Below are 26,497 nucleotides of genomic sequence, written 5' to 3'. Positions count from 1 at the left end.
GGACGCACACAGTACCGGGGGTGCGTGCCCCGCTCGGGGACTGCGGGGGTGTCCTACACTCATGGGGGACGCACACAGTACCGGGGGTGCGTGCCCCGCTCGGGGACTGCGGGGGTGTCCTACACTCATGGGGGACGCACACAGTACCGGGGGTGCGTGCCCCGCTCGGGGACTGCGGGGGGGTCCTACACTCATGGGGGACGCACACAGTACCGGGGGTGCGTGCCCCGCTCGGGGACTGCGGGGGGGTGTCCTACACTCATGGGGGACGCACACAGCACCGGGGGTGCGTGCCCCGCTCGGGGATTGCGGGGGGGGGGTCCTACACTCATGGGGGACGCTCACAGTACCGGGGGTGCGTGCCCCGCTCGGGGACTGCGGGGGGGGGTGTCCTACACTCATGGGGGACGCACACAGTACTGGGGGGTGCGTGCCCTGCTCGGGGACTGGGCGGGGGTGTCCTACACTCATGGGGGACGCACACAGTACCGGGGGTGCGTGCCCCGCTCGGGGACTGCGGGGGGGGGTCCTACACTCATGGGGCCCCGCTCGGGGACTGCGGGGGGGGGTGTCCTACACTCATGGGGGACGCACACAGTACTGGGGGTGCGTGCCCCGCTCGGGGACTGCGGGGGGGGTCCTACACTCATGGGGGACGCACACAGTACTGGGGGGTGCGTGCCCCGCTCGGGGACTGCGGGGGGGGGTCCTACACTCATGGGGGACGCTCACAGCACCGGGGGTGCGTGCCCCGCTCGGGGACTGCGGGGGGGGGTGTCCTACACTCATGGGGGACGCTCACAGTACTGGGGGTGCGTGCCCCGCTCGGGGACTGCGGGGGGGGGGTCCTACACTCATGGGGGACGCTCACAGTACTGGGGGTGCGTGCCCCGCTCGGGGACTGCGGGGGGGGGTGTCCTACACTCATGGGGGACGCACACAGTACTGGGGGGTGCGTGCCCCGCTCGGGGACTGCGGGGGGGGGGGTGTCCTACACTCATGGGGGACGCTCACAGCACCGGGGGTGCGTGCCCCGCTCGGGGACTGCGGGGGGGGGGTGTCCTACACTCATGGGGGACGCACACAGTACTGGGGGGTGCGTGCCCCGCTCGGGGACTGCGGGGGGGGGTCCTACACTCATGGGGGACGCACACAGTACTGGGGGTGCGTGCCCCGCTCTGGGGATTTTGGGGTGCATGTCCCACACTAGAAATTTGAGGGGTACCCAATACGAAGGGCCTGCCTTCCCGTACGGCCCGGGGATGAGGCTTGGCTGTGTCAGTGTCAGGCCCAGGGCTCACCCCTCTGGCGTGCGTGGGGCCCCTCCACGCAGTACATGCCAGCCCCAAGGAAGCACAAATCGTGCGATTAGGAAGTAGTTGCGGTGCCCTTTTTGCTTTCCCATGGCTGGCAAAGCCGTCAACGATTCAGTCACGTTCCCACCTCCCCTTTGCAGCCCGGAAGGCAGAACCGCTCCATTTGCCCTTCCCCTGCCTCCAGGCGCTGGGGCTTTAAGAGCCGCGGCACCCAACAGTGCGGGACGCCCCACGCACCAAAGTCATCGCACCCATAGAGGGCGGGGCTGATCCACTGCCCAAGACCGGGATGGCGCCTATTAGCGTCAATGAGAACTACCGGGGACCACGATTGCCCTCAAACAAGATGGCGCCGGCAGCGCTTCCGGCCCGGCACTTCCGGATGGGCGGTTGCCTGCGGCCCCAGCCTCTCCCCCGCTGTCAGTTCCCGGCGTGCTTTGCAGGGGTGGCCGGCGGGGCGGGGCCCAGCCACAGGATTCAAAATGGCGGACCTCGAGGACCGGGTGTCGGACGAGGAGAAGGTAGGGGCAGGGTTTTCTTGCCTCCCCTGAGCTTCCCGGGGTAGCGCCCCCTGCGGGCAGGGCCTCGCCCCGCTGTAGGGCAGGAGGAGACCCCCAGACAGCCCCTTGCCCTATCGCGAGGGGGGAAGCTTCTCCCAGAACCCCCCACAGCCAGGGAAGAGACCCGCTGACACTGTCCCCCCACGCCCGCCATGCCGCCGGGAGAGACCCCCTCCGCTGCCCCCACATCTCCCTCGGGCGGGGGACGAGACCCCCCAGTGCCCCCCTCTGCTGCGCTGTCATCTTGCCTCCCCCAAGGAAGATCGTCACCCCCCAACGAGAGAGAGAAAACCCCTTATGCTAATTTCATGACCCAGTACGGCACACGGACAGGTACAGCAGCCCACAGCGGTGGGACGACGCTCCATCCAGTCCCTAGTAGAATTCCCCCTGCCCCGGCTCATTTCAGAGGGGGTGGTGGATAGTACCTCCTTCCCCTTTTAGTCTGGCTACTAGTGGGGGAGAACGGTGGGCTCTTCCTCCGCATTTTATTGCTTCACAGGCATGGGATGGGAATTGCTGCTTGGCAGCACAGTTAATCTGGACTGTTTCCAGGTGCCCCGGGAGGAAGACCCAGACAGGCACTAGTGGGGAGCCAGGAGAGGAGCAGTCAGTTCCTTGTGACGATTGTTTCCTTCTAAGGTTTTTGTGCAAATGCTTTTTCAAGTATCTTTTTCAGTGACTGTGAAAAAAACTGGAAATGTCCATTTTCTTGGTGATATCTTGTCCTCTTCTTGTAAGTCTCAACTCCTGCCCCACCGCTGAGTGAACCAACCTCAGGTTGGAAGTCAGCAAGCGCACAAGTTGGAGGAAGGCTTGTGGCGAGCCCCATCTCTTATGAAAAGTCATTGGAATATGTAGTGTCAACAGAGCAGACCGGGCCTTGCCTACTAAGCAAATACACTGACAATATAGATGTAGTCAATCTAAAACTTTCATTTTGCCTTTATCATCTTTAGTTCAGTTTTTCTAAATTCTCTTCTGATCGCCCCCTATGAAAAGAACACAATGAAAATTCAGAACATTTAAGAGATTACAACCATAATTTAGCTGCATAACCTGAGAGTATATGGCTGTAGTCTGGGACATGTTCAGGAACATGAATTTGCCAGCACACTGTGTAGGCAGACCGAGCATGACCTGCTTGCTACTAACTACAGTGTATAAAAGACCGTGTTCTCAGTTTTCTTTCCAGATCTGGTCAGTCAGGGTGTGTCAGTTCCTTAATCTGCTTCTGCTAGCAATAGGAGTTCTCGTTGATTAAACTTGGGTTTCATATGCAAGAAGTGGCACAAGGGGTAGATACTTTGACAAATTGAAATGTGGATAGGAAGATTTGTTTTAAGGATAGCAATCTACATTGCACAACTTCCTGCTTACTCTCACTTCTAATAATTGAATAAACTCTACTAAGAAGGTAATAGCTTGACAGTGGTTTTGGATTGTAGAAGACAAGAAAGATGGAATGATATCACTAGAGCTCTTCATAAGCACAAAATTTTTGTTTCAGTGTCTTAAACTGCCATTGGGGAAATAAATTTACTTTTTTCCCCCTTCCCTGTAACTTATCACTTCCTCTCCACCCCCCAATATTCTTTTAAAAATTTTCTGACCAGCTTCCGCTCATAAGGATTTACTTCATAGATTCATTTACGTATTACCCTGGCTTTCCTCTCACTTGGAAGCTAGAATTACCTGCTGAATGTTGATACTAAAAATGGAGACATATTTTACTTAGCTAACACTGGTATTTTAAATTGATATTTTGGTACTTCGCATTATTTATCTTTTCATAGCTTTGAGTGCAAGTACTATGTAGTCTAATTAGTAGTATGGGATAAAATATGCTTTCTTCTGAACAATTCTAAGGCTAATTTCGAACAGTTTTTTCCATTTGCAAACAGCAGTTTTTAAGCCAAACATGCAATAAGTGATACCTGGACTTTGTCGTGATTCTGGCCTTCTGTTTCTGTAGCTTTCTTTAGTCCAGGCCTCTTCCTAAATCAATGAGGTTAGTGACCCTTTGCAATAGAAGAAAGGAACAAACCAGGCAAAGGAACATAGAGGCCCCTATTTACAAAAAAAATAATAATAAAAATTTAGGCTCTGCTGTGTTTCACAAAATCCCCACTCAGCTGCTGCCTAACCCTGTAGGCACTTACATTTTTGCTGTAAAAGTTTCTAAGGTGCTTAAGTTTCAGCCTTTTGGCATGCACACCACTGTCTCATACCTAAGCCCTAGTGTGATCATAAACCAAGTGAGTTAGGTGTTGCCCTATCTATTGTACTCACCAGATTGGGCCCTGCAAGCAAACTCTGAGCATACTGAATTCTACACAAAATGAATGGAGGAGTGACCACCTCCTTTAATACCTTTAGCCCAGTGGTTAGGGTTTTCAGGTGAGATGGGGAAACCCTGGTTCAATTACCCCACCTCTGCCTGATGAGAAAAGTGGGAAATCCTGGTTCAAATCCTATCAGGTGAGTGTCCTAACTACTGATTTATAGAGTCACTCATGCTGTCTGTGGGCTAATGCATGTTTAATTAGATATACAAAATGGGACAGCTTCAACAAGAGAAATTGAGAGAGACTTACATCAGAATAACCCATAGTCTTTTAGTTAGGGTAGTTTGCTCAATGTTATATAGTATAAATTCTAACCATAAGATTGTATATTTCCTTCTTTTGAATAAATTCCTACCATTTTCAGCTATTCATACTTTGTAGTTCATTACTGAATTTCAGGTGAAGATTTTAACAAAATAAACTAAGCCACCTTTTACCCCTTTCAGTAGGTGTTTCCCCAATTTTAAACATGCTGGAATCAGAGGGGAACTGAGACAGAGATTAAACGAGTTGCCTGTGGTATCGCTGACATTGGCAGAGCTGGGAATAGAAGTCAAAGCTCATAGTCTTCTGTTCTAACCGATAAACAACGTTGCAAACACTTTGCAGACAAATTTAGGGCATTGTTTGTCTTGCATACACTTTCTCTTTTTAAATGCTTAGCTTTAACTGCACTGACTTTAAAAAGATAAAAAAATCAGTGCACATCACTGAGAGACCAAGCAAAATGAACTAATCTGGTTTGTCACATCTAAAACTATCTATTCATTAAAAAGAAAAGGAGGACTTGTGGCACCTTAGAGACTAACAAATTTATTTGAGCGTAAGCTTTCGTGAGCTTCATCGGATGCATCCGATGAAGCTCACAAAAGCTTACGCTCAAATAAATTTGTTAGTCTCTAAGGTGCCACAAGTCCTCCTTTTCTTTTTGCGAATACAGACTAACACGGCTGCTACTCTGAAACCTATCTATTCATTGTCCCTCATAGTCATAGGTAAATCTTGGATAATTGAAGCATATGCAGCATATTCAAGACTCTTTGAATCTATATTGCTCTGGCTTCTTATGAATTCTTTGTACTGTCACCCTTTTTTCTGCTTCTATTTAAAAAAAAAATAGCGGTCAGGTGACTTCACTACTTGATGCTTTCCCCATTTCAGAAAGAGGAAGTTAGCAGAAGCTAACAGTCTGCAGAGATACCTGAAATGGTAATGATGAGCCCGGAAGTAGGTCAGTTTTGCAGAAATAGTTAGTTTCATAGTTCTGCAGACGAACATGCTATCAGTGTGCTGACACTTGAAGGCGAAGAGACTCTGAAGTGACAACAGTGCAGAAGCTTGATATATAGGATTAATTTCTTTACCAAATACAAAGTCTGCTTCTTCCATTTCATGAGTAGGCATTGCTGTTTTCAGTTGTGTAGAGTAATGCTCTCTTCCATTGTTTTTCAATTGCTCCAGAGCAAAGGGAGAGGAGAGAGAGGATAAAGTTACACTTTATAAAAAGGATTACATGTCTTTGCAGTGTGTGTTTTGCTCGTGGCTGCTGTTTTAATGGCACTTGTCCTAAATGTAGATTTGTCAATCACTGTCGTGTCTAGTTAACTTCACCAATCTTACTAAAGTGGGCGAAGTTACTTACAGATTGAAGTGTATGTAGGAGTTGTGGTTTATTCAGGGTTTGAGTCCTGGACTTAGTCTTTTAGGAAGCAAACTATTTTAGGTGCAGAGCAGAATTTGGGTCTAAGGTGGGGTATAACACCAAAAGAGAGGTGGTGATGTCTTCCTAACTATAATAAGGCCCCACTTTATCAGGGCCCCAAGTACAATGCAATTGTGCAGCTGCATTAATGACCAGACACATCATTTATCTAATTACCAAGATGTTGCATAAATATAGACACTGCATAATTATTTTTAATGGCCATTTTATGAGCTCAGTTGGAAGAGAGCAAACTGTGTCCAGTTGTGGAAGTGGAGTAGGGGGACTGTATTCCCTGCTGTGATCCTTCCTATTGACATGGATCTTGGCATCAGTTAGATGAAGTTGTGTGAGTACAGCAGTTGTAGTAACGCTTTAACATTTACAGAGTGACATGCCTTATGTTTATGCTTATACTTTTTAAGAAAAGCACACACATCAGTCATGTAGGGTAGGACTCACAGTAAAGTCTACAGGGCAAACTGGAACAGCAGTATCCATATTAGTTACTATCCAGTAATCCTGATCACGGTCAAGGATAGTCTAATGCTTTCTGTTACACATTTTCAGAAGTTGTATGGATCTTAGATACTCCAACTAGGATGAGAGTTATTTAGCTAGTAGAATTTTATTAAACAATGAAAAAACACATTTTAGCAATTCTAACTGTCTGTCATGCTTCAGCAAAAAGCAGAAGGGAACTAAGGGCTTGTCTACACTGGCACTTTACAGTGCTGCAACTTTCACGGTCAGGGGGGTGAAAAACCCCCCCTCAGCGCTGCACTTTTCAGCGCTGTGAAGTGCCAGTGTAGACAGTGCACCAGCCACGCTCCCAGCGCTGGGAGCTACTTCCCTTGTGAGGGTGGGTTTTTCATGGTGCTGGGAGAGCTGGTGCCGCGACTACACAGCCACGTTACAGAGCTGCCGGGGCAGCGTTAACGTTGCTAGTGAAGACATGCCCCCAGCCTGGAAAGGTGGGCAAACGTTCCATCCCGCTTCATGCCCTTGTTTATGCGTTTTTATTCTTTTGTCAGTTGCACTCAAACTAATGTAAATATTTTCCGCATTAAAAAAAACATAATTTTTTAAAATAAATAAGTATCAATAGTTTTTGCTTTTCAAGTATCTGTGACGCTGGCGCCTTGATCAGGCTCAGTCCAACTAAGATGGAGGTGATGCTGGTAGGATGGGGAAGCACCAAGAAAGCATGGCAATGCCTCCTCTGTCAGTGAAATGTTTTAAATCCCTTCTAAGGATGTAGAATTGCAAGCTAGAAGCCAGAAAAGTGTTTTTGAAGGGGGTTGGCCTCTCAACTCTGCTCCTGCAGATTAATTAATTTAATGATTAATTTGATATTTGTACTACTTTGGTTTGTTATTCAAAATGGCCTTTACAGGACAAATTTAAAACAATACTTGTTGTATTGGCTGAAGACAATGAATGTAATGCCTTATCCAGAAAGAAAGCCTTAGCCAGCTTTTGCCATAATTGAAAGTTATGAATAACTGTAAAACTAAGTGGAAAAAAGTGGTGTGTTTTATATAAGCCTCAAAGGGAGCTGTGTAATTGTGTGGCTGAGTCTATTTGTCTCCAGAGTCCTGACCAGTAACATTTTTCAGAGTAACAGCCATGTTAGTCTGTATTTGCGGAAAGAAAAGGAGTACTTGTGGCACCTTAGAGACTAACCAATTTATCTGAGCATAAGCTTTCGTGAGCTACAGCTCATGAAGTGAGCTGTAGCTCACGAAAGCTTATGCTCAGATAAATTGGTTAGTCTCTAAGGTGCCACAAGTACTCCTTTTCTTTTTCCAGTAACATTATATTCCCTCAGGTGCAAACCATAAAGCCTGTCTTGGAATTAGGGAAACTGTTTAGACTGAAACAAATTTGCCTTAGTACCAAAGCCACGTGAATTCAAATGATACAACACACTAGCATTTAATACATTTTAGAACTCACTGGTGGTTTTGATTTTCCTTTCCCACTTCAAAGTTCAGGAAATCTCAGGTATTACTTTCTTCCAACATCAGCCTGCTCAGATCTTTATCATAGTCCTTCTGATTCCAGATCCTTAATTCTTTCACTACATTGTGAAGCTTCATGATAGGCTCATAGTACAACTTCCAGTGAAATATACAGTTCTAGACAAATTAATTAACATTGTGTCACAGAGTGGCACCAACTCCCTTTATTGACACATGCCAGAAATGGTCCCACGTTCTGTGTGGAATTGTTTTCAGTTTTTTCCTTAACCGAGGACCCCAAATGAACAATAATTCCAGACAAGAGAGTAACATGACATTACTAATGATCAGAGATCTTAGCTTTCCATGATTTAAAAAAAAAAAAAATTCTCAGATTAAAAATACCTGATAAAAATCCATGTTTTTCCATGGTTAAAATGAAACACTGAACTAGTTTCCCTAGCCATAATATATATAGGTATCAATGTTTTATTGATATACAGTAGAACCCCATTTATCCAAGCCTCCATTATCTGGCTTTCCATATTAACCGAACCACCAGCTGCGCAGGGACTGACCGCCTATGCCCCAGCCACCCCGGGGCTGACCACAAGAGCTGTCAGCATTGGGCATCTGGTGGTTCAGTTAATACAGAGAGCTGGATTATGGAGACTCGGATAAATGGGGTTTTACTTTATACATCTTTATTTTTTTACAAAATGTAAAAACTTAAGATTCTCTGTAAAAATGCAAATTCCATATTTTTTCCATGGCAAATGGATTGCTAGGATCCCTGATAATGCTAAACCATGGTGTCCAATAGTGAATCCCTTAGTCAACTCCATGCAAATTCAGCAACTAATTGCTAGGCTCAGATGAGCTTTAATAGAAATTTTTCTCCCTTGTTTCCAAGTAGGAGGTCTTAGGTCTGAAAGTTTCCTGACCATATTCGCTCCATCATCTTCTTGCACAGGTCATATTGTGTGGATGAAAGATGGAGATGTACCTGTGTAATCAAAGTAGTATACATACACGATATCCTGAGTTTTAAAGAGGTATTCAGTGCATGCAGCAGAAATAATGTTGGCTTAGGGTTTGCTGCTTTGTATTCCCAAAGGTTTTATGGCTGCTATTACTTAAGTATTTTGAGATGCTCTAGCTCCAGTAAAAAGGTTTCATTGTGGCTACTTTTTTCTAGACTGTGGCTCCTGCTCTCTAGATTGCAAGAACAAGAGGGTCCCACAGTAGCTGAACAGGTCAAAAACTGAGATATAAGTGCCTGGCCTCACTGCTGACTAACTCTCTGATCCTTCCAATGTTTGTGAAAAGCCTTAAGGCCATGGGTTGTATCACTGCTCTGCTTAATCAGGCCTATTCTCTTTACAACATGCTCAGGAAATAATGTTTTAATAGCTAGCTTGAGAATAACTTTCACCTCTGGACACGTGTTTGCTCTGGAGGATATCCATCACAAAGCCAGGCAGTGTTGGCAGGAGGTGTGCCCACAGTTCAGGGTGGTGGGATTCACCAGAATCGCACAACAGGGGATGCAAGAGAAATCACTTGTTGAAATCTGGAGGCTTGTTTCTAAGGCAGGGTCTCCCTCTGCTGACATCTCAATTTAATTTTGTAACTTTACATCACTGTCCACTTTTGTACTTTGTACGTTTCCATCACTCTCTGCTTTCTCATTTTGTATCTTTACTGTTTCTTCCACGAGTTCTTATGACTTCAGTTACTTTCCCTTTGAAGCCTGTAAAGCATAACTAATTGTGTTTAAAGTAGGCAGGACTACATCTTTATGCAAACTTCTAGTCCCATGGTACTTGGTGGGGAGAGGGTATTTGTCTTCCTTCTTGGAAAGGATCTCCTCTCTCAGCTATCATGTGCTGCTTGTTTCTTGGTGGTCAGTGGCATCTCCTCCTCCTACCCATCAGCAGCAGCAAAGCAATTACATCACAGGTAACCCTCAATTCTTTCAGTGTATATTACACTTATTAGCTACACAATTATCCAGTAGGCTGTCATCTAGTAGCAGGCCCCTCCTCTCCATCCCTTTCAGGACTTTAGTAACTCACTCTGTACGTAATCGACATATGGACCGCCAGGTAGTTCCAAGCAGTGGAACTCCGTTTTGTTAGGTCACAAGAAGACGGTTAGATTATTTTTAAAGGGAGATTGTTGGCTAATTGTGTGTGCACTTGTGCAGGCTGAGCAGTTTGGTGTCTGAGGTGATGTTTGTGATCAAAAAGGGTGTTTACAAAGCAAAGTCCATGTTTTCAAGTGTTCACAAATTTTGGGTGACCATCTTGGGAGTCCTAGAGACTGATTTATCAGAGGTGTTGAGCATCTGACTTCAGTTAGAGTTGTGGGTGCTCAGATACTCTGAAAAATCGGGCCCAAAGTCTCAAGTTGGGTCCCCAGAACTGGAAGCCACACAAAACTAATGGTAGGCTTAGAAGGATTAGATTTTTATCAGTAAATGTCAGTAACCCTCAATTTCATTTCACACACACATACACACACACAATATTTTCTTTGATGATCAAACTTTACAGATGGGGAAAGTAAGAAAAATGCTATTTGGGAACATTAGAGTTTGATTTAAGGGTATTTGCTGTGTATTTTGGCATATGATATTAACAGTTTGTATTTTAACTGTTAAAAAGCTTTAACTTTTTGACTTTCAACATCTGTCACTAAATAATAATTGCCTGACCTCCTCATAATTTCCTACAATTGTGAAACTTTAAATTTATGACCATCAAAATGAATGCAGAAAACCTATAATTTTGTGCAACTGTGAAAATTTACACAGATAAAAATTCAAAAAATACTTAAACATCAGTATTATCCATCAAAATTATAAAAACAGAAAAATCAAATTCTGTCGAGCTTTAACTAAAGGACGCTTTTGAAAATTTGTGCCTAAATCTCTCCATAAATAGTAGCACTATCTATAACTGTAACATTCAGTTCTGCTAGTGAGCTATGCTGGTGTAAATCTGTTGCAGTGTGTTGGTACCTAAACAAAAAAACTTGCACTCTTTATTGAATTTAGTCTGATGACTATTGTGCTTTACTGCAGGTGCATATAGCTGCAAAATTCATCACTCATGCACCACCAGGAGAATTTAATGAAGTGTTTAATGGTGAGTAAATAAAAGAAAATTAAATAGTTCATAGGATTTTCCAGGTTTCAGCTATTATCAGAAAGTATTTAAGGTACCTCACAAAATATGATTGGCAGAGAGGCTATACTTTTTACGGCCAAGATTTTTTGAAAGTGGCTAATGATTTTAAATACTGACTTGAGATACCATACAAGAGGCTGGATGCTCAGCACTTTCTGAAAATTAGACCATGTTAAAGGGTCCCAACTTAAGCACCTCATAATTGAGGTACCCAAATCAGCCATTTGTGGAGTCCAGGCCTAAGATCCTAGGTTTAACGTAAATCTCCCCACTGTATTTTCCACTGAATGCATCCGATGAAGTGAGCTGTAGCTCACGAAAGCTTATGCTCAAATAAATTTGTTAGTTTCTCAGGTGCCACAAGTACTCCTTTTCTTTTTGCGAATACAGACTAACACGGCTGCTACTCTGAAACAAGTAAATCTTTTTGTGATCTTTGTTTATGTGTGCATGACCCGTGGATGTTGTTCTATTGTGTTTCCTTAGTACCTTTCAGGCTTGATCTGAACTGTTTGAAGCCATTCATATGAATGCAAAATCCTTTGTCTGGATGCTATTTCACTCTGCTACTTTGGTACAGCATTGACTTGATGGTATTGTGATGAATAGTAAATACTCTAAACTGGCTTTTACCAGACAAATGTAACATCTGATTGTAAAGGGATATAATCAGGTACTCTGAAGTTTATGTTATGGAGACATAATAGTAACTAGCTTTCCATTTATGTAATATATTTTGGACTCCATCATCAGAAAACACCACAGGAGCCATTTTCACTGTTCAACAATGGTGTGGCTGGAATTTTGTTAGAGCCAGAAGGGTTTTTGGTTTACTTTCATTCTACCATAACTCAAAAGTGGCTGAAGAAATTCTTTAACTTAATAATAATAATAATTTAAAAAAGTTGTTTTGAACAGTGACCAAGAAAGAGAAAAATTAGAGCCCGAAAGGTACATGTTTCAAAAAGCTGTGAATGTATAAAAATGGAGAGTATAATGGGAAAATGTTTAATTCTTACTCTACTACTACTACTACTACTAGTAATCTTATATAGAGTTTCATCAGTAGATCTCAAAGAACTTTACAAAGCATCGTTATCCCCATTTTACAGATGGGGAAACTGAGGCATGGAGGTAAGTGGCCAGCAGGCCAATAGAGTTCAGGTCTCCTGAGTTCCAGTCCAGTGCTCTATCCACTATAGCGACAGTTACTTGTAATGACCAGTAGGCTAGCCCGTCTGCCTAGCATGGTTGTGCTTTACTAGTCTTTAATCAGAATCATCACACAGACAGCAAGGAGGGAAGAATTTAGTTCCATTATACAACCACACACTGTTTAGTAAAATGATTTACAGCTACTGTAATGTTTGTTGAGCCTCTGCTTCCATTTCAGTTTTAGGGTGCAAAGATAGACATTTGATACTCTGTCTGAACACTTTCTTTTCTCTAGATGTCCGATTACTGCTTAACAATGACAATCTTCTCAGGGAAGGGGCGGCACAGTAAGTGTTGTTTAAAACAGGTTTCAGAACATTTTAAGGAAGTGTACAAGCATGTGTTTTTTCAGTCTAATGACATAATGGTGTGAATTGCGATCAATTGTAGTGTTGGTGGAGGGGGCGATGTACTGTAATTTCCCCCTTCCACTCAAAACACCTGGAAAGGAAGGTCATCTCCCAAAAGTCTAAGCAGAACTATCTTTGTTTTAATAGAATCTAAACAAATGAGGAGAGCCAACATATATATATATTGTAACCTTTTAGCATCTAAGGAATGATTCATCTTTGTTCAAACCGCCAGAGGACTGGTACCTGTCACGCTGTGTGGAGTGGCTCACAATCATGAATGCCATCCTCAGGGCGGGCAGGTGTCAAGAAGCAGAGCCAAGACCCCAAACTAGTTGTATGGTCTATAATTGGCTTTCCCCAACCCGGTAACAAGTGTGAATTCCTGAAGCACAACAACAGTCGTATTGTGGCATCACAGACAGTCCCCTTGGGCACGCCAGTCTCTCTTGTCCCCCAGGCAAGCTGGACGGAGGGCTTGGGACACGTACAGTGCTGCAGCTAAAGCACTGTAACACTTTAGTGAAGATATTACTACGCCAAAGGGAGAGGCGGTAGTTATGTGGATGGGAGAAGCTCTCCTGTTAACCTAGCACTGTCTCACCTAACACCGGGGGCTAGGTTGGTATATCTACGTTGCTCAGGGTGTGGATTTTTCACACCCCATAACAACGTAGTTACACCGTTGGGAGTTTGTAGTGTAGATCTGGCCTTAGTCATAGTTGGTTGCTCTATACCAAAGATCTCAAAATATTCATGTTGCTCCCATCACAGGAAACTAGTCATTTACCCCAGGTCAAGTCATACCTTAGATATCACACCAAAAAATATTCCCAAGGCCACTGTCTATGAAAGTATTAAATATGGACATTTTCTCTGTACTGGTATTTCTATTCATTAGTCCCTCAGTGAAAATATAAATAATAAAGATTGCACAGTTAAAGCTTACCTTTTTTTCCATTATTAACAGTGCATTTGCCCAGTATAACATGGATCAGTTCACTCCGGTGAAGATCGAGGGGTATGATGATCAGGTAAGACGAAGTTTTGCTGCCTGTCTTCGCAGGTTTTCATATTGGTATCCATCACTGCAGGTATTACGATGACCTTCCATACTGAGCTGGGTGGGAAGTTGTGGTTAGGTTGAAAATATGATCATCTGATCACCTAACATTTTTCTTTGCACTCAGTGCTTAGCAAACTTCTCTCCTTACAGAAAAGCCTCTGACTGACCATGCTCTCTATTGCTAACTAAATTCAGTACTCCTTCCTTAGGCACAGTTCCCTGCTAAAGCCAGTGGAAGTCTTGCCTGAAGCAGAGCGAGCAAAGAATGCTTTTCTTTTAGGGCTGTTTAGCAGCTCTCAGATGTTGCATACTCCCAGCTCCCATTGGTTTCAATATCAGGCTCTTAAAAAATAGCATATGTTTTGTTTTCCATTTCCATCTATACCAAACCCCTCCTTATCCAATTATTCCAAATATATTGGCTCTCCCATTATATCATTTCAGCCTTTCTGCATTCCCTTCTCCTGTATAAAATCACAAACTAAAGAACTTCCCATTTGCCTCCAAAAGATGATCTGGGAATTTTTTTGCCTCTTGATACTTACAGACTGAAGTTTCACGAAGGGTACAATTAATTTCCATTTTTCAGAGGAAGAAAGTGGGCCCTGTTGGAGACTGAAAGCAGGCTTGGCTGCCTCTGGTTTCTGAGCTCAATACTGATACAGGAACTGCATCCCAGTGTCCACTTGTGCAAGAGGGTTCGGTCAAGTGGTGCAGGCATGGGAAGTATAGCAGTACTAGGCTGCCAACAGAAGCAGATTTGACAGAAGCTGTACAACCTGTGAGAAAGAGGTTTGGCTCTTCTGCTTGGTCTGGCTTCTGAGATGACTGATCTTCTGGTGAGGCAGGGAATGCCCTGTTATGCTGTTCAAGACCATTCACCCCAGCCTAAACCTGATACATAGTGAAGTAACCACATTTACTCTCCCTCCTTGATCAGAGGAGGAGTTGCTACAACATACAGGCTTATGGAAGGAAGAAGAGAGAGGAAAATGATGGAACCCTGAGGTACACCCACCCTTCTCTCTAGGAAGGAGAAAGAAATGGGGCTTGAGTTATCCTATTAGAGTTTGACAAAAGCAGAATAATTGATGTTTGTATTTCGTACAAAGGATCCCAAAAAACGTTGTAAGCATTCTATAAACAACATCAGTGAATGCAGCCATCTTTGGGCTGGATAGCTACAATATAACCATGGTGAGAGGGAAAGTTTCTCCAAGGACCTCAGAGCAAACCCCAAATCATTAAGTGAACCACAGAACCATTAATGTCCTTGCAAAGGAGAGGGCACTTCAGATCATAAGGTTTCATCTGAAACAAATAGTGCCTTGGGGTGAAATTGAGCAAACTTGCGCTCAAGAGCCCCAGAAGAGCAAAATGAGATTTAAATCAGCATAAGGAAACGCTTTGATCTTTCCCTTTATTTTTCAGGTCTTAATTACAGAACACGGTGACCTGGGCAATGGCAGATTTTTGGATCCAAGGAACAAACTTTCCTTCAAGTTTGATCATTTAAGGAAAGAAGCAGGCGACCCCCACCCTGAGGACACAGAAGCTGCTCTAAAGCCCTGGAGAGATGCCTGTGACAGTGTGCTGAGGGCATATGTGAAAGAGCACTATCCCAATGGCGTTTGTACTGTTAAGTACCTGCCTTATTTCATTGATGGGTCTTTGCCCCAGGCCTGTGAGCCCCACGGGAGACTTTGTACTGCATTTTGAGCTCACATCTTCATTAGTTTCAGAGTAGCAGCCGTGTTAGTCTGTATCTGCAAAAAGAACAGGAGTACTTTTGGCACCTTGGAGACTAACAAATTTATTTGAGCATAAGCTTTCGTGAGCTCACGAAAGCTTATGCTCAAATAAATTTGTTAGTCTCTAAGGTGCCACAGGTACTCCTTATCTTCATTAGTGTCTGTCTTGTAGGTCCTTATTCTTGTACAGCAAAGACAAGAGGGTTCCGAGATTTTGTGTGCGCATTCATATCGTCTGAAACTAGTGGCAAAATGACAGGTTTCAGAGTATGTTTCCCTTAATTACCTCAATCACCTGTGGGTAAATATGCACTAATGCACCTGGCAGCCCTCTCCAGTGTTAAGCTGACCAGGAAAGGGAAGTAATGTGTACATGCATAGACAAGGTGTACGTGCACGGTCTGCATGCTCTCAGCGCTGTGATATAGCAGGATATTGAAGCTCCATCTAGTGTTACCGGGATTAGGACCACAAAGCTGGTGTAATACACACAGCAGGAACATGGCACTATGATGCTTATTTTTCATTTCTTTATGAATTCAGGTTTACGGCAAGACTGTAGATGGACAGCAGACAATTATTGCCTGTATTGAGAGCCACCAGTTTCAGCCCAAAAACTTCTGGTAAGAATATTTTAAAGTATTCACACTCCTTCCTTTTCTAGCCCTTTGAGCACAAGCAGTAGGCTGATCCAGAACAAGTGCTCTGCTTCCTCTCTTGCCCACTTCCTGATAACTTCTGCTTCTGGCCTGCCTCCCTGGCAGGCTGTATGAAATTGCTCTGAGAGAGGCCGCTGTGCTGCTCCATGAACCAGCCAGTGAAAAAGGCACTAGTGAAGCCAGGGAGCTGTAGCCCTCATTGTTTCGGAGCCCAAGCTGTACTGGTGCATCATTGCCTTGAACTGCACTGCACCAAGGGAATGAGGTGCCCAGTGAGGCCTTTGAATATGGCCACAGGGCGCGGGGAGAAGAGCAGAGGCAGCACGCTGGGCTCTTTCCCAGTCCGTTTGTGCTTTGGTTCTTTTTAGGAATGGCCGTTGGAGATCAGAGTGGAAATTTACCATCACGCCCCCTGCGGCTCAGGTGGTTGCAGTGCTGAAGATCCAGGTTAGTTACACTGCTCAGCAACAGTCACATCGATTGTATTGCTGCTTCTCAAGGGGTTCTTGTGGATTTGACTCAAAAAGTAAATCCTTAGGTGTCCACAAAGATGCCATTTTAAACTACGACACTTCATGACTGCTGAATTGTGCATCAGCTGTATGAAATGCTAAAGAAATGGAATCCTTTGAAAGTTATAATAGCTAAAGTCTGGCCTGACGGTTTAGTGTTAGTGGATTGTATTACCATGTGGATCCAAGCTCTGCACTTCACTTCTGGTCCCTGCTAACCAGGAGTAAGCCTACAAGTTGTCCAGTGAACCCTTTATTGCCTGCTCTCATCCCAGCGGTAATGAGTGTTTACTGCATTAGCATAATATTGAAAGGTCCTGGCTGAGAATAAGATCCCTTGGAAAATCCATCCAGCCTTGGTTAGTCTCCACTGGAGACTGAGAAACCTGTCACAATATTGTTGTTGTGAGTTTCTCCTGGTCTTTGGCCGCATCTGTGGACAGCACCTAGCATAATGGAGGTCTGGCTCGGTTGGGGCCTCTAGGTATTACCACAATATAATGTGAATTATAAACTGTTCTTGTTCTTTCTTTGTGCAGGTTCATTACTATGAAGATGGCAACGTGCAGCTAGTTAGCCATAAAGACATCCAAGACTCTCTAACGGTTTCAGTGAGTATGGAGAATTTACAACATTTCAGCAGCTCTTTTGTGTTGATTTATGTCCCCAAAGGCAGCTTTACTCTCAGATATGACTCCACTCTTGTGTCACTTACTGTAAAGGCTTTTGATCAAATTATAGGCTGACCAGTCAATGAGCAGCAACACATACAGGGGCATGTGGGAAACCCAGCTTCTTACACTGCTTGTAGACTAAAGACTGTAGTGAGAGGCACGCTGCAGGGTGTTAGTTGTATGCTCTTCAAGTTTAGAGTAGGGGCCACGTATGCCTTGGGGGAAACTAGTTGCCTTCCTCCCTATGGGAGGAAAAGGGAGAATTTGAACCAAAATACAACAGCACATTTCTGAAAAATCTTGATTCTTCAGCACCAAGGTCAGGCAAATGTAGTTGCAAGAAGTGCTTGGGAGTCCTCAGAAGAGAAGGTAACTTTATTCTTGTAATGACAATTAGGCTGGAAGAAAAAGGCGGTCAGTAGTGTCTACTCACAAGTCTGTTCTGTATCGAGAATGCCCAGTTCTCTTTTGCTCACTAGAGGGCAGCCCTGTCTTTCAGTTGTTTAATGTCAGCTTCACTTACCTCTCTTCCCTGCTGCACCCTGCTGAGCAGCAGCCCAGTTACTAATGGGTACTGGCCCGATGTAGGTCGGAAACTGTCAGCTTTCTTTCCCTAATCACTGATGAGCTAAGTATTTACAGAATTTCATTCTAGAAGGAAACCCATTTAATAGATTTTTATATTCAGCCTTTTGATTGAACTTGAAAGTAAATTTCATTCCTCTTACTCTGTAGAATGATGTCCAAACAGCCAAGGAATTTATTAAAATCATAGAACATGCGGAAAATGAGTATCAGGTAAGAGAATTTAGCAGGGATCCACGGGATTCCATTAGGCTTGTTTATTTTCATGGATATTTTAAAAGCTATTTCCCTCTATTTACAAACAATCAGAACATGAGAGATTAATGCTCTAGTTTTGTTCCGCCCCTTGTCCTTTCTTCTCTACCTTCTGTTTCTAGTTTCATAGTCAGTTTATCTGATTTTGATTGTAAATTCTTTGGAGCAGGGACAGTAGTTTATCTGTAAGCCACCAGGCACAGTTACGGGGCTATATAAGTGTTTAAAAACAAATGAAATAAAGTCAGCAGTTTAGGATATTAACAAGAAAACTGGAGCGGGGCCTGGAAGGTGCAAAGTCACTGATTCCAATTCATGAGAAGATCACACTGGATAGAGCTGTTGGCAAGCTCAGCAGAAAGGCCAGGGAGCAGATGAGTCAGAGAGCCTGAACTCACCTCTCCGCCTCCCTGTGACTAAGGCTATGGCTACCCTGGCACTTCACAGCGCTGCAACTTTCTCGCTCGGGGTGTGAAAAAACACCCCCCTGAGCGCTGCAAGTGACAGCACTGTAAAGCGCCAGTGTAAACAGTGCCCCAGCGCTGGGAGCTGTGCTAATCCCCTCGTGGAGGTGGAGTACCAGGAGCGCTGGGAGAACTCTCTCCCAGCCCTCGGCGCTAATCCCCTCGTGGAGGTGGAGAACCAGGAGCGCTGGAGAGCTCTCTCCCAGCCCTTGGCGCTGATCCCCTCGCGGAGGTGTAGAACCAGGAGCGCTGGGAGAGCTCTCTCCCAGCCCTCGGCGCTGATCCCCTCACGGAGGTGGAGAACCAGGAGTGCTGGAGAGCTCTCTCCCAGCGCTGGCGCACGACCACACTCGCACTTCAAAGCGGTGCCTTGGAGCGCTCCCCAGTTTCGAGTGTAGCCATGCCCTAAGAGCCTTTGCTAAGGAAAGGTCTGCTACAGCTTCCCATGCAGTGCTTGTTCTGTGCGTAAGAAGGGGCCTTACCACAAGGCCTTTTGCAAATAAATTCACGGGAGAAGAAGGCAAGAGAGACCCTTTCTCAACACACACACACTCACTCTCTCTCTCTCTCACCCCCGCTAAGTTTGCTTTATCAGTTAGTTGGTAACTAGCATGCCTGGCTTTAATAGTGAGTAAAGCTTTTTGAAAGCATCCATCCTCCTGCTCAGACAAACACTTTCAATGTGGTTGCTCTTGCAGACGGCAATCAGTGAAAACTATCAGACTATGTCTGACACCACGTTCAAAGCCTTGCGTCGGCAGCTGCCCGTCACTCGCACCAAGATTGACTGGAACAAAATCCTCAGCTACAAGATTGGAAAAGAAATGCAAAATGCTTAAGGGAGAACTGATGAGATTGATGAAACGGTAGCATACAAAAACCTAAATGTGGTTGTATGCCAAGTAGGTGGTTTCCAAACCAGTGTGGCATTTTGCTAGGGCTTTCAAAGTTAACAAGTTTTCTAGCCTCAAGGAAAACTATTGAACAAATTGCATTCTCTTTGTGTTTTGTGTTCCCTACCATATAAACTTCCTGTTACTGCATTTACTGGTAGGTCATTTGAATTAAACCACATTAATGGTTCAATTATATAGTTCTGTTTGGGAGTCACTGTAATTGTACTGGTTGGAAAATTTCCTAGCCCTGAAAGCCCCTTTATAAATACAGGCCGATGGTGTTGCGAGTATTTTCCCTGCACCCTTATACAGCACTCCAGGTACTTCAGTAAGTTTCAGATCTGGTAACAGCTCACGCTGCTGCGCTGCAAGCTGTAAGAAATGCAAGAGAAGGCGCATCTCCCACACATGCCTGCTGCTGATCTCCACATGGCAATGGATCTATACGCTTAGATTTTAATATCTGGAATGCGTTTACATGATCCCTTACAGAAATCTCAAGAAGGCCAGATTTTTGTGTAAGTAATTTTTTTAAACCCAAAGATTCCATGTTCCCGCTAAGAGAACTTTTTTTTTTTTTTTTTGGCTTTTCTTTTCCCTGGAAGTGTGGTTAACAGACATCTGCATTTTTACAGAACAGCTAATCCAGTTAGTTCTTTCTCTCTCTCTCTCTCTCTCTCTCTCTCCCCCCCTTTTTTTTTTTATTTTTAGTATTGTTAAATTTGTTAGTATTGTGACTGCTGAGACATTTTGTCTGGTTGGAGATGAAATATTAGAGTTAAAAATGCAAATGTCTAAGGAATAGTAGGTATGTTGTGCTTTAATGCTTTGTGGCAGGTTCCTAGAGTTTGTACCACAGGTGTATGAATGGATGGTGTATTAAACGATAAATAAAAGATTTGCACCGACGTGAGAGAAAATCACTTGCAATCTTTGTCTCTTTCTGTTGGGGCCAGTTTCTTCTTGTTATACTTGGAACGCTGGGATTAATATCTGCTTTTGAAAACGTGCTCTAAATTATTCCATTTTTCATAGAAGAGAAAACAGCTGAGTGATTGAGAAGCAGCTTCCCCCAAAAGAGAGGAGGACATTTTCTCTCTCTCTAAGGCCATGTCTACACTAGCACGTTTGTCAATATAACTGATATCACTCATAGGTGTGAATAAAACCACACCCTGGGCAACACAAGTTACCCCGACAGACGCACCGGTGTGGATAGTGCTATGTTGGCTGGAGACGTTCTCCTGCCAATGTAGCTACCGCCGCTCATTTGAGATGGTTTAATTATGTCAACAGGAGAGCTGTCTCCCATCGACATAGAGCGGCTTCACGAGCGATCTCACAGTGGCACAGCTGCATCGGTATGCTAGCTAGTGTAGACATGGCCTAAGAAACCAGAACATGGATGCACTGCTAAATGAACTCTGTACAGCTAATTCACTCTGCTTGGTTTACACTTTGTCGTCCTTCCGCCTTTCCCAAGGTCTTCTTAAAGCTGTCTTCCTATTATTAAAAATGCAAAGAAAAATGGCAGGTTGTGCATTAAACATCAGGTTTGCTCAGTAATACCACAAAATAAGAGTGTCGGTGTTCCAGTCCTCGTGAGAAGTTTTGTCAGGATAAAATAGATTTGTATTTGCCATTCAGAATATCTATGCATTCATCCCTCACACATCCTGTGTGTCATCTGTTCCGGTAGAAATACACCAGTCTTTGTTCTAAAGCTACTTGTGTCTGTCCTTTATGATCTTTGATATTTATGCCTAATCAAAATACAGTTACCTGCTAGAGGAACTCAGCTCTGCACCCTGCTATAATGATGCATATCCTGACATGAGTAGTTTGGGGTAGCAACAGTGAGGGCAGTACTAGACACTAGGCTACTAGCAATTTTTCCACCATCTCACATAAACCAGCTTAGAATTGGAGTCCTGAACTGAAAGCTGCTATATTCACATGCCTGTGAGGACTGCAAAACAATCTCTCCTATTCCAGTATTACACACGGGGCTTATACCGTCTGTCCCTGTAGTACCTTGATATGTTATATGGTATCCACCAAACTCTCAGTAACTCATGTGGTAGTGTATCACGGCTGCAGCTAACACCTGGGAACAATCAGAGTTCTGTCAGATACCTTAGGGTACGAATAGGAATAATACACATTGTGCATATCTGCACCCTAATTGGTTGTTTTACGGGCTGTTGGCATATCATTGCAATGAACTGTGTAAGCCAGTTACCTGCTGATTTGCTCTTTTAAATAACCTTTAAACGACATGTGATGATATCCACCAGTATTAATGTAACAAAGTTTCAAGATCAAACATTTGCGTCAGGGAATTCCGAAAGGTTAAGATTGTGCCGTTAACTCAGTCGGGTTATGCGTGCACAGTATTTCCTAATCCTCTTTCCCTCTTCAGTATAAGCCTTAACGTATTGCACTTTAAGAATGTATGCCAACAAAACACACTGTAGGATACTGTGAAAGCTTGTCGCTTTCATCAACTGAAGTTGGTCCAATAAAATAGGGGTGCCCAACCTACAGCCCGTGGGCCATATAGGGCCCACCAGAGAATTTCATAAGGCCCACAGCAGGGCTCAGGCTGTCAGCCCCTGACAGAGAATCTGTTTGTCCCACACAAGGTTGTGCTTTGGTTTATGTGGCCCACTCGTGTAATAAAGTTTGGCACCACTGCACTAAAAGATATTGCCTCACCCACCTTGTGGTCTCTGACATAATGTGATTGACAGTAACTTGCGAGGGTGCTCCGAGCAGAGCTGTGAGCAAGAGATCTGGGTTCGGTTCCTAGCTCTGCTGCTGCTCTCCCATGTGACTTTGGGTAAATTGCTTCCTTGCTCTGCCTCCATTTCCCTAATTTTTAAAACAAACAATGGAAACTTACCAACTATCTCAGAGGGGTATATTGACACTTGACCATCTTACTGCAGTAGCGTCTAAGGACCTGATCGAAACCTCACTGGACAATGCACTGTTCAAATAAGCAACAGAGACTCCCTGTACTAGTGAGTTCACAAGCTAGGGCCTTGTCAGTGTTACAAGCTTAACTAAAATGGATTTTAAAAAATTTAAAAAACTGGTATAATTGATTTAATTAAGGATTGTAAGAAACCTGCTTGTGCTAACTCAGTATAACCCACATTTCAATTGATGTCAGAGTCTCCATACAGGAGGTTTGCACTAGTTTAAATAAGGGCTTGTCTGCACTTGAAAGTTAATGAGTAAGGTAGGGTGTGAATTTAAAGTGCAATAGCTGTTCCTGAAGAATGCCATGTGTGGACAGTCTTTGAAAGCATAAGTGGGTTAAGCTAAACAGGAACAAAAAGCACTTTTATTCTAGAATAAGGGTATCCACACATGGAGTTAATCACAAATGTCTCCTTAGGTAGACAAGCCCTAAATCAACTAAAAATCCATTGTTTGTTAAACTGGTGCCACTTGTAAAATAGACAAAGCCTTAGACTGAGACAATATGCAGCAGTTGAGTAAATCATCTGTGGGTGGGGAGGACAAAGGTAAAGATGTTTGCATAAATGGTAGGCCAGCATCTCAGTTGCCACAATGTTAGCAAAGCATTTGAGGTGGTTGGGTGGAAGGTGCTGAATTACAAAGTGTTCTCAATGAACCTATTAACATTCAGCATTCCTTCCTTGCATTGCTCTGATGTTCCCATAACCCCCCACCCGCATATTCCCTTTCTAATCAAGTAGCTGAATGCCAGTGCTGTCCATTTTGATGACTGTAACCTGGGTTCGGTCATTCAGGGGCTCTTGTAAGAAGTTAGTCCTGCTTCCTGGACAGTAAGGTTCTGTTACAGCAGGCTCATTTTGTGAGAAAATTTCTCAGAACAGCTTTCAGCGGCAGCGCTAGGAGCCACCTGGACCCCTGTCTTACCATTGCCAGTGCTGGGGGAGCTGCACCAGAGGCATGGAGGCAGAGGAAAGGGCTAGTGCTAATCAAGTCATAACCCAAGTTAAACCCCAAACCACACCTACGAGAGTGAGTCAATTACACACAAGCCAGTTTACGGAGAGACATGGTCATAACAAACCTTCAGCACCACAGTCTCCCTAAATCACGCCCTTTGCTGACCCATGAGCCCACCAGCCCTCTACCACTTACTGGGAGTTTGCAGTGCTCCCCGAAGGACCTTTCCTCCAGTGACTCCTGAAAAGGAATAAATGGCATTACACCCCATGCCTGGGGACCTATGGTAGTTGGCCCGGAAATCTGAACATATTACAATCTTCCAGTCGTATTTGAGCCTTATCCACACCCCCGACTCCCTCTGGGGCGGGGAAGTACCATGTCCCTGGTGTACAAGTAGGAAACTGAGGCACAGAAAGGCAAAGGGACTTGCCCAAAATCACACTGTGAACAAGTGACAGAGCTGGGCATATGACCCTTAGCTCCCAGAAAAAAATGCCTTCTCCACGCGGCCATCCTTCCGTGGTGTGTGCAGGGGGCTCGATCAATCCCTTCTCTGTCCCCCCTGGCCTGGCTGCCTTTCCCAGAATGAAAATAGCAGCGACCTAGGTCATAACTGTTCACCCTGAAGAACGGCCCCTCCATGGGCAGCCAGTTCTCCGGGCCCTGGGCAGCAGGAACGTCCCTGGCCCGGGTGTCTCCCTCCCCACCGCAATTTAAAGTGGCCGGGGGGGGTCCACACACCACCAGCTGGACCAGACTGGAGAGGCTGCTGCCTGCTCGCTCCATGTGGCTGCCGGCCGGGGGCATCGGGGTCTCTGCGCTGTTCCTGCCCCAGGCGCCCCTGCAGCCAATGTGGAAGCTGTGGGGGCAGTGCGTGGGGGGGAGCAGCACGTGGAGATCCCCGGCCCACCCTGCCTAGGAGCCCCAGTAAGCGCCGCACCTCTGACCCCCTCGCAGAGCCTACACCTCCCACCCCCCACCCCCCGCATCCCCCACCCCCTCCCAGAGCTTGCACCCCTTCCCACCACCCCCCTCCTGTCCCCAAACTCCCAGAGCCTGCACCCCTCAACCCCTCCTCCTGCACCCCCAGCCCCTGCCCCAGCCCAGAGCCTGCACCCCAGACCTCCTCCCCCGACCCAAACTCCCTCCTAGACCCTGGGGTGGGCTCTGGGCATTCTGGGCATCACCAAAATTTCTACAAACCCACCGCCCCTGTCCTCTCCCTAGGCACAAAATCAGCCTCCTGCCTGCAAGCAAAGGGATCTGCTGCCTGGCCTCTTCCTCTGCTGCCCCTTCCCCATCCTTCTTCTGAGCCAGGATAACTTCCGTTTCTCTGAGGCAGGGAGCCATCAGCTAGTTTACTCACTTGACTTGCCCAGCCAGTGACTGAGTCACCAGCCTGTTGATTAGGACGCAGCCAGGCTGTGATAGAGGGTTTTAATTTTTCAAAGGCACAGATCATTCTGTGCTGGGGAGTCAAAACTGCAGAGCTGTAAGACAAGCGCAATGTCAGCTGGGGGAGGCTCAAAAGTTGAGGCTCACTCTGCCAAGAGCCCCAGAACAGCAAACGTAGGCCAAGTTCTGCCCTGTCAAGCCAGAGTTATTTCAGTGAAATCGCTGGGGTAGCAGGGTGGCATAGAGGCCTTGCACTCTGATCCTGCACACGCTCATGAGGACGGTCAACACCTGAATAAGTATTTGCAGGGTCTGGGTCCAACTGCTTAAACGTCAAATCTGTATCTAGTGCCCAGGGTATCTAACAGAACCTGTGATTACAAAGCTGCAGAGTGGAGGAGAGGTAGTATGGTCTAATGGCTGGAAGACTGGACTGGGAGTCAGGAGACCAGGGCTATCACTGGCCCAGGCTCTGATCCTGGCTCTGCCACTCACCTGCTGGGACACCTGGGGCTAGTCACTTCCCCGCGTCGTGCCTCGGTTTCCACATTTGTAAAATGAGGATAATGATACTGCCCTCCTCCATGAAGTGTTATGAGAGCCACTGATGGAAAGTGGAATACAACAGCTCGGGATGCACTTAGGTGCACAGGAGCAAGCATTGGGGTAGTTAAACTTGGTATGCTATCGAAATAAATTTACAAACATTCTTGGACTGACTCATGGCCAGCAAGATCCAGGTGACTTCCGTCCCAGTGCAGATATTCTTAGCACTTCCACGCTAATATGAGAGACGGAGCTAGTTCCGCAGAGTCAGAGCAGCCTGTCTGGAGATATAAAAGGATGCTAGGGGACAGCAGCATCTCCAGACTATAACTGATCAAAAGGAAAGCTAGCTGGAGCCGAAACACACTGTGCCAGGCTGACTAGCAGCCATTATACCCTGGCATCCTGTGGCCACCATAGAGAAGCGATTTCTCCCTGAGACACCAGGGGACCCATTTTCAGAATTCAGGCATTTGCAGAGGTGGCTCAGCCGAGGCGAAGAAGGGGGAAGTAACCCAGCCAAGGTCATCCAGGGAGCAGCCAGCGGCAGAGCTGGGAGGAGAACCCAGCTTCCCCATTACCTCCACTCCCCCCACAACGAACCCACATCAGCTCTGGGCAGGATTGCGCAGTGCAATATTCGCAGGACAGGAGACTCGACTAGTGCAGACCACTACCGCACATCCCCCCAACAACACCGGCTGCCGTGAGCCCATGGGCCCTGCCCTCTGCCCTGGCTTCCACAGAATACCCAGTTTAGGCCAAGGACTTTGTCCGAATGGTCAGGGCGCTCTGCAGCCTGAGCCCTGCGTAGCTAAAAGAGCCTAAAGCGCCGGGACGAAGGCCCTGGTTGAAAATTCACCCCTCTGGCACAGCAGAGCCCTCACTAATAAGGGAAAAGCTCATCGGGGGGGACTTCCTTGGGGGGCTGCCAGAGACCGTGGCATGATCTCCCCCATGAACCAAGGCCCATCCCAAATGCCTCATCTGCTGCTCCAAGGACAGGCCCATTGCTTTGACCTGCCTTTTCCGAAATAAACAGAGTGCCCTGTGTAACATGAATATGAGACAAACCAGCAAGCTCCGAAAGGAGC

General features: G+C 45.6%; 1 protein-coding gene across 1 annotated transcript; it reads left to right on the top strand.

The window, feature by feature from the left end:
• Positions 1 to 1,753: 1,753 nt before the first annotated feature.
• On the top strand, positions 1,754 to 20,434 carry CAPZA1 (capping actin protein of muscle Z-line subunit alpha 1). The gene is made up of 10 exons (XM_084610875.1): positions 1,754 to 1,837; positions 10,979 to 11,042; positions 12,535 to 12,586; positions 13,620 to 13,683; positions 15,147 to 15,353; positions 16,010 to 16,089; positions 16,494 to 16,572; positions 17,177 to 17,248; positions 18,047 to 18,109; positions 19,314 to 20,434. Exons 1-10 carry the CDS (start codon positions 1,799 to 1,801, stop codon positions 19,452 to 19,454), a joined length of 861 nt encoding a protein of 286 aa, XP_084467001.1. The 5' UTR covers positions 1,754 to 1,798; the 3' UTR covers positions 19,455 to 20,434.
• Positions 20,435 to 26,497: the final 6,063 nt, after the last annotated feature.

Source organism: Lepidochelys olivacea (assembly GCF_965140295.1).
Source record: "Lepidochelys olivacea isolate rLepOli2 genome assembly, chromosome: 21".
Classification (NCBI taxonomy): domain Eukaryota; kingdom Metazoa; phylum Chordata; order Testudines; family Cheloniidae; genus Lepidochelys; species Lepidochelys olivacea.
Note: the sequence above shows the minus strand (reverse complement) of the source record. Positions and strands in the feature narration are given on the sequence as shown.

What these genes read in the sequence shown, in the direction of transcription:
- CAPZA1 (XM_084610875.1), top strand. Translation starts at nt 1,799, where the DNA reads ATGGCGGACCTCGAGGACCGGGTGTCGGACGAGGAGAAG. An exon ending in GGGTGTCGGACGAGGAGAAG is followed by an intron (nt 1,838 to 10,978) that starts GTAGGGGCAGGG and finishes GCTTTACTGCAG; the next exon opens with GTGCATATAGCTGCAAAATT. An exon ending in ATCCCAATGGCGTTTGTACT is followed by an intron (nt 15,354 to 16,009) that starts GTTAAGTACCTG and finishes TTATGAATTCAG; the next exon opens with GTTTACGGCAAGACTGTAGA.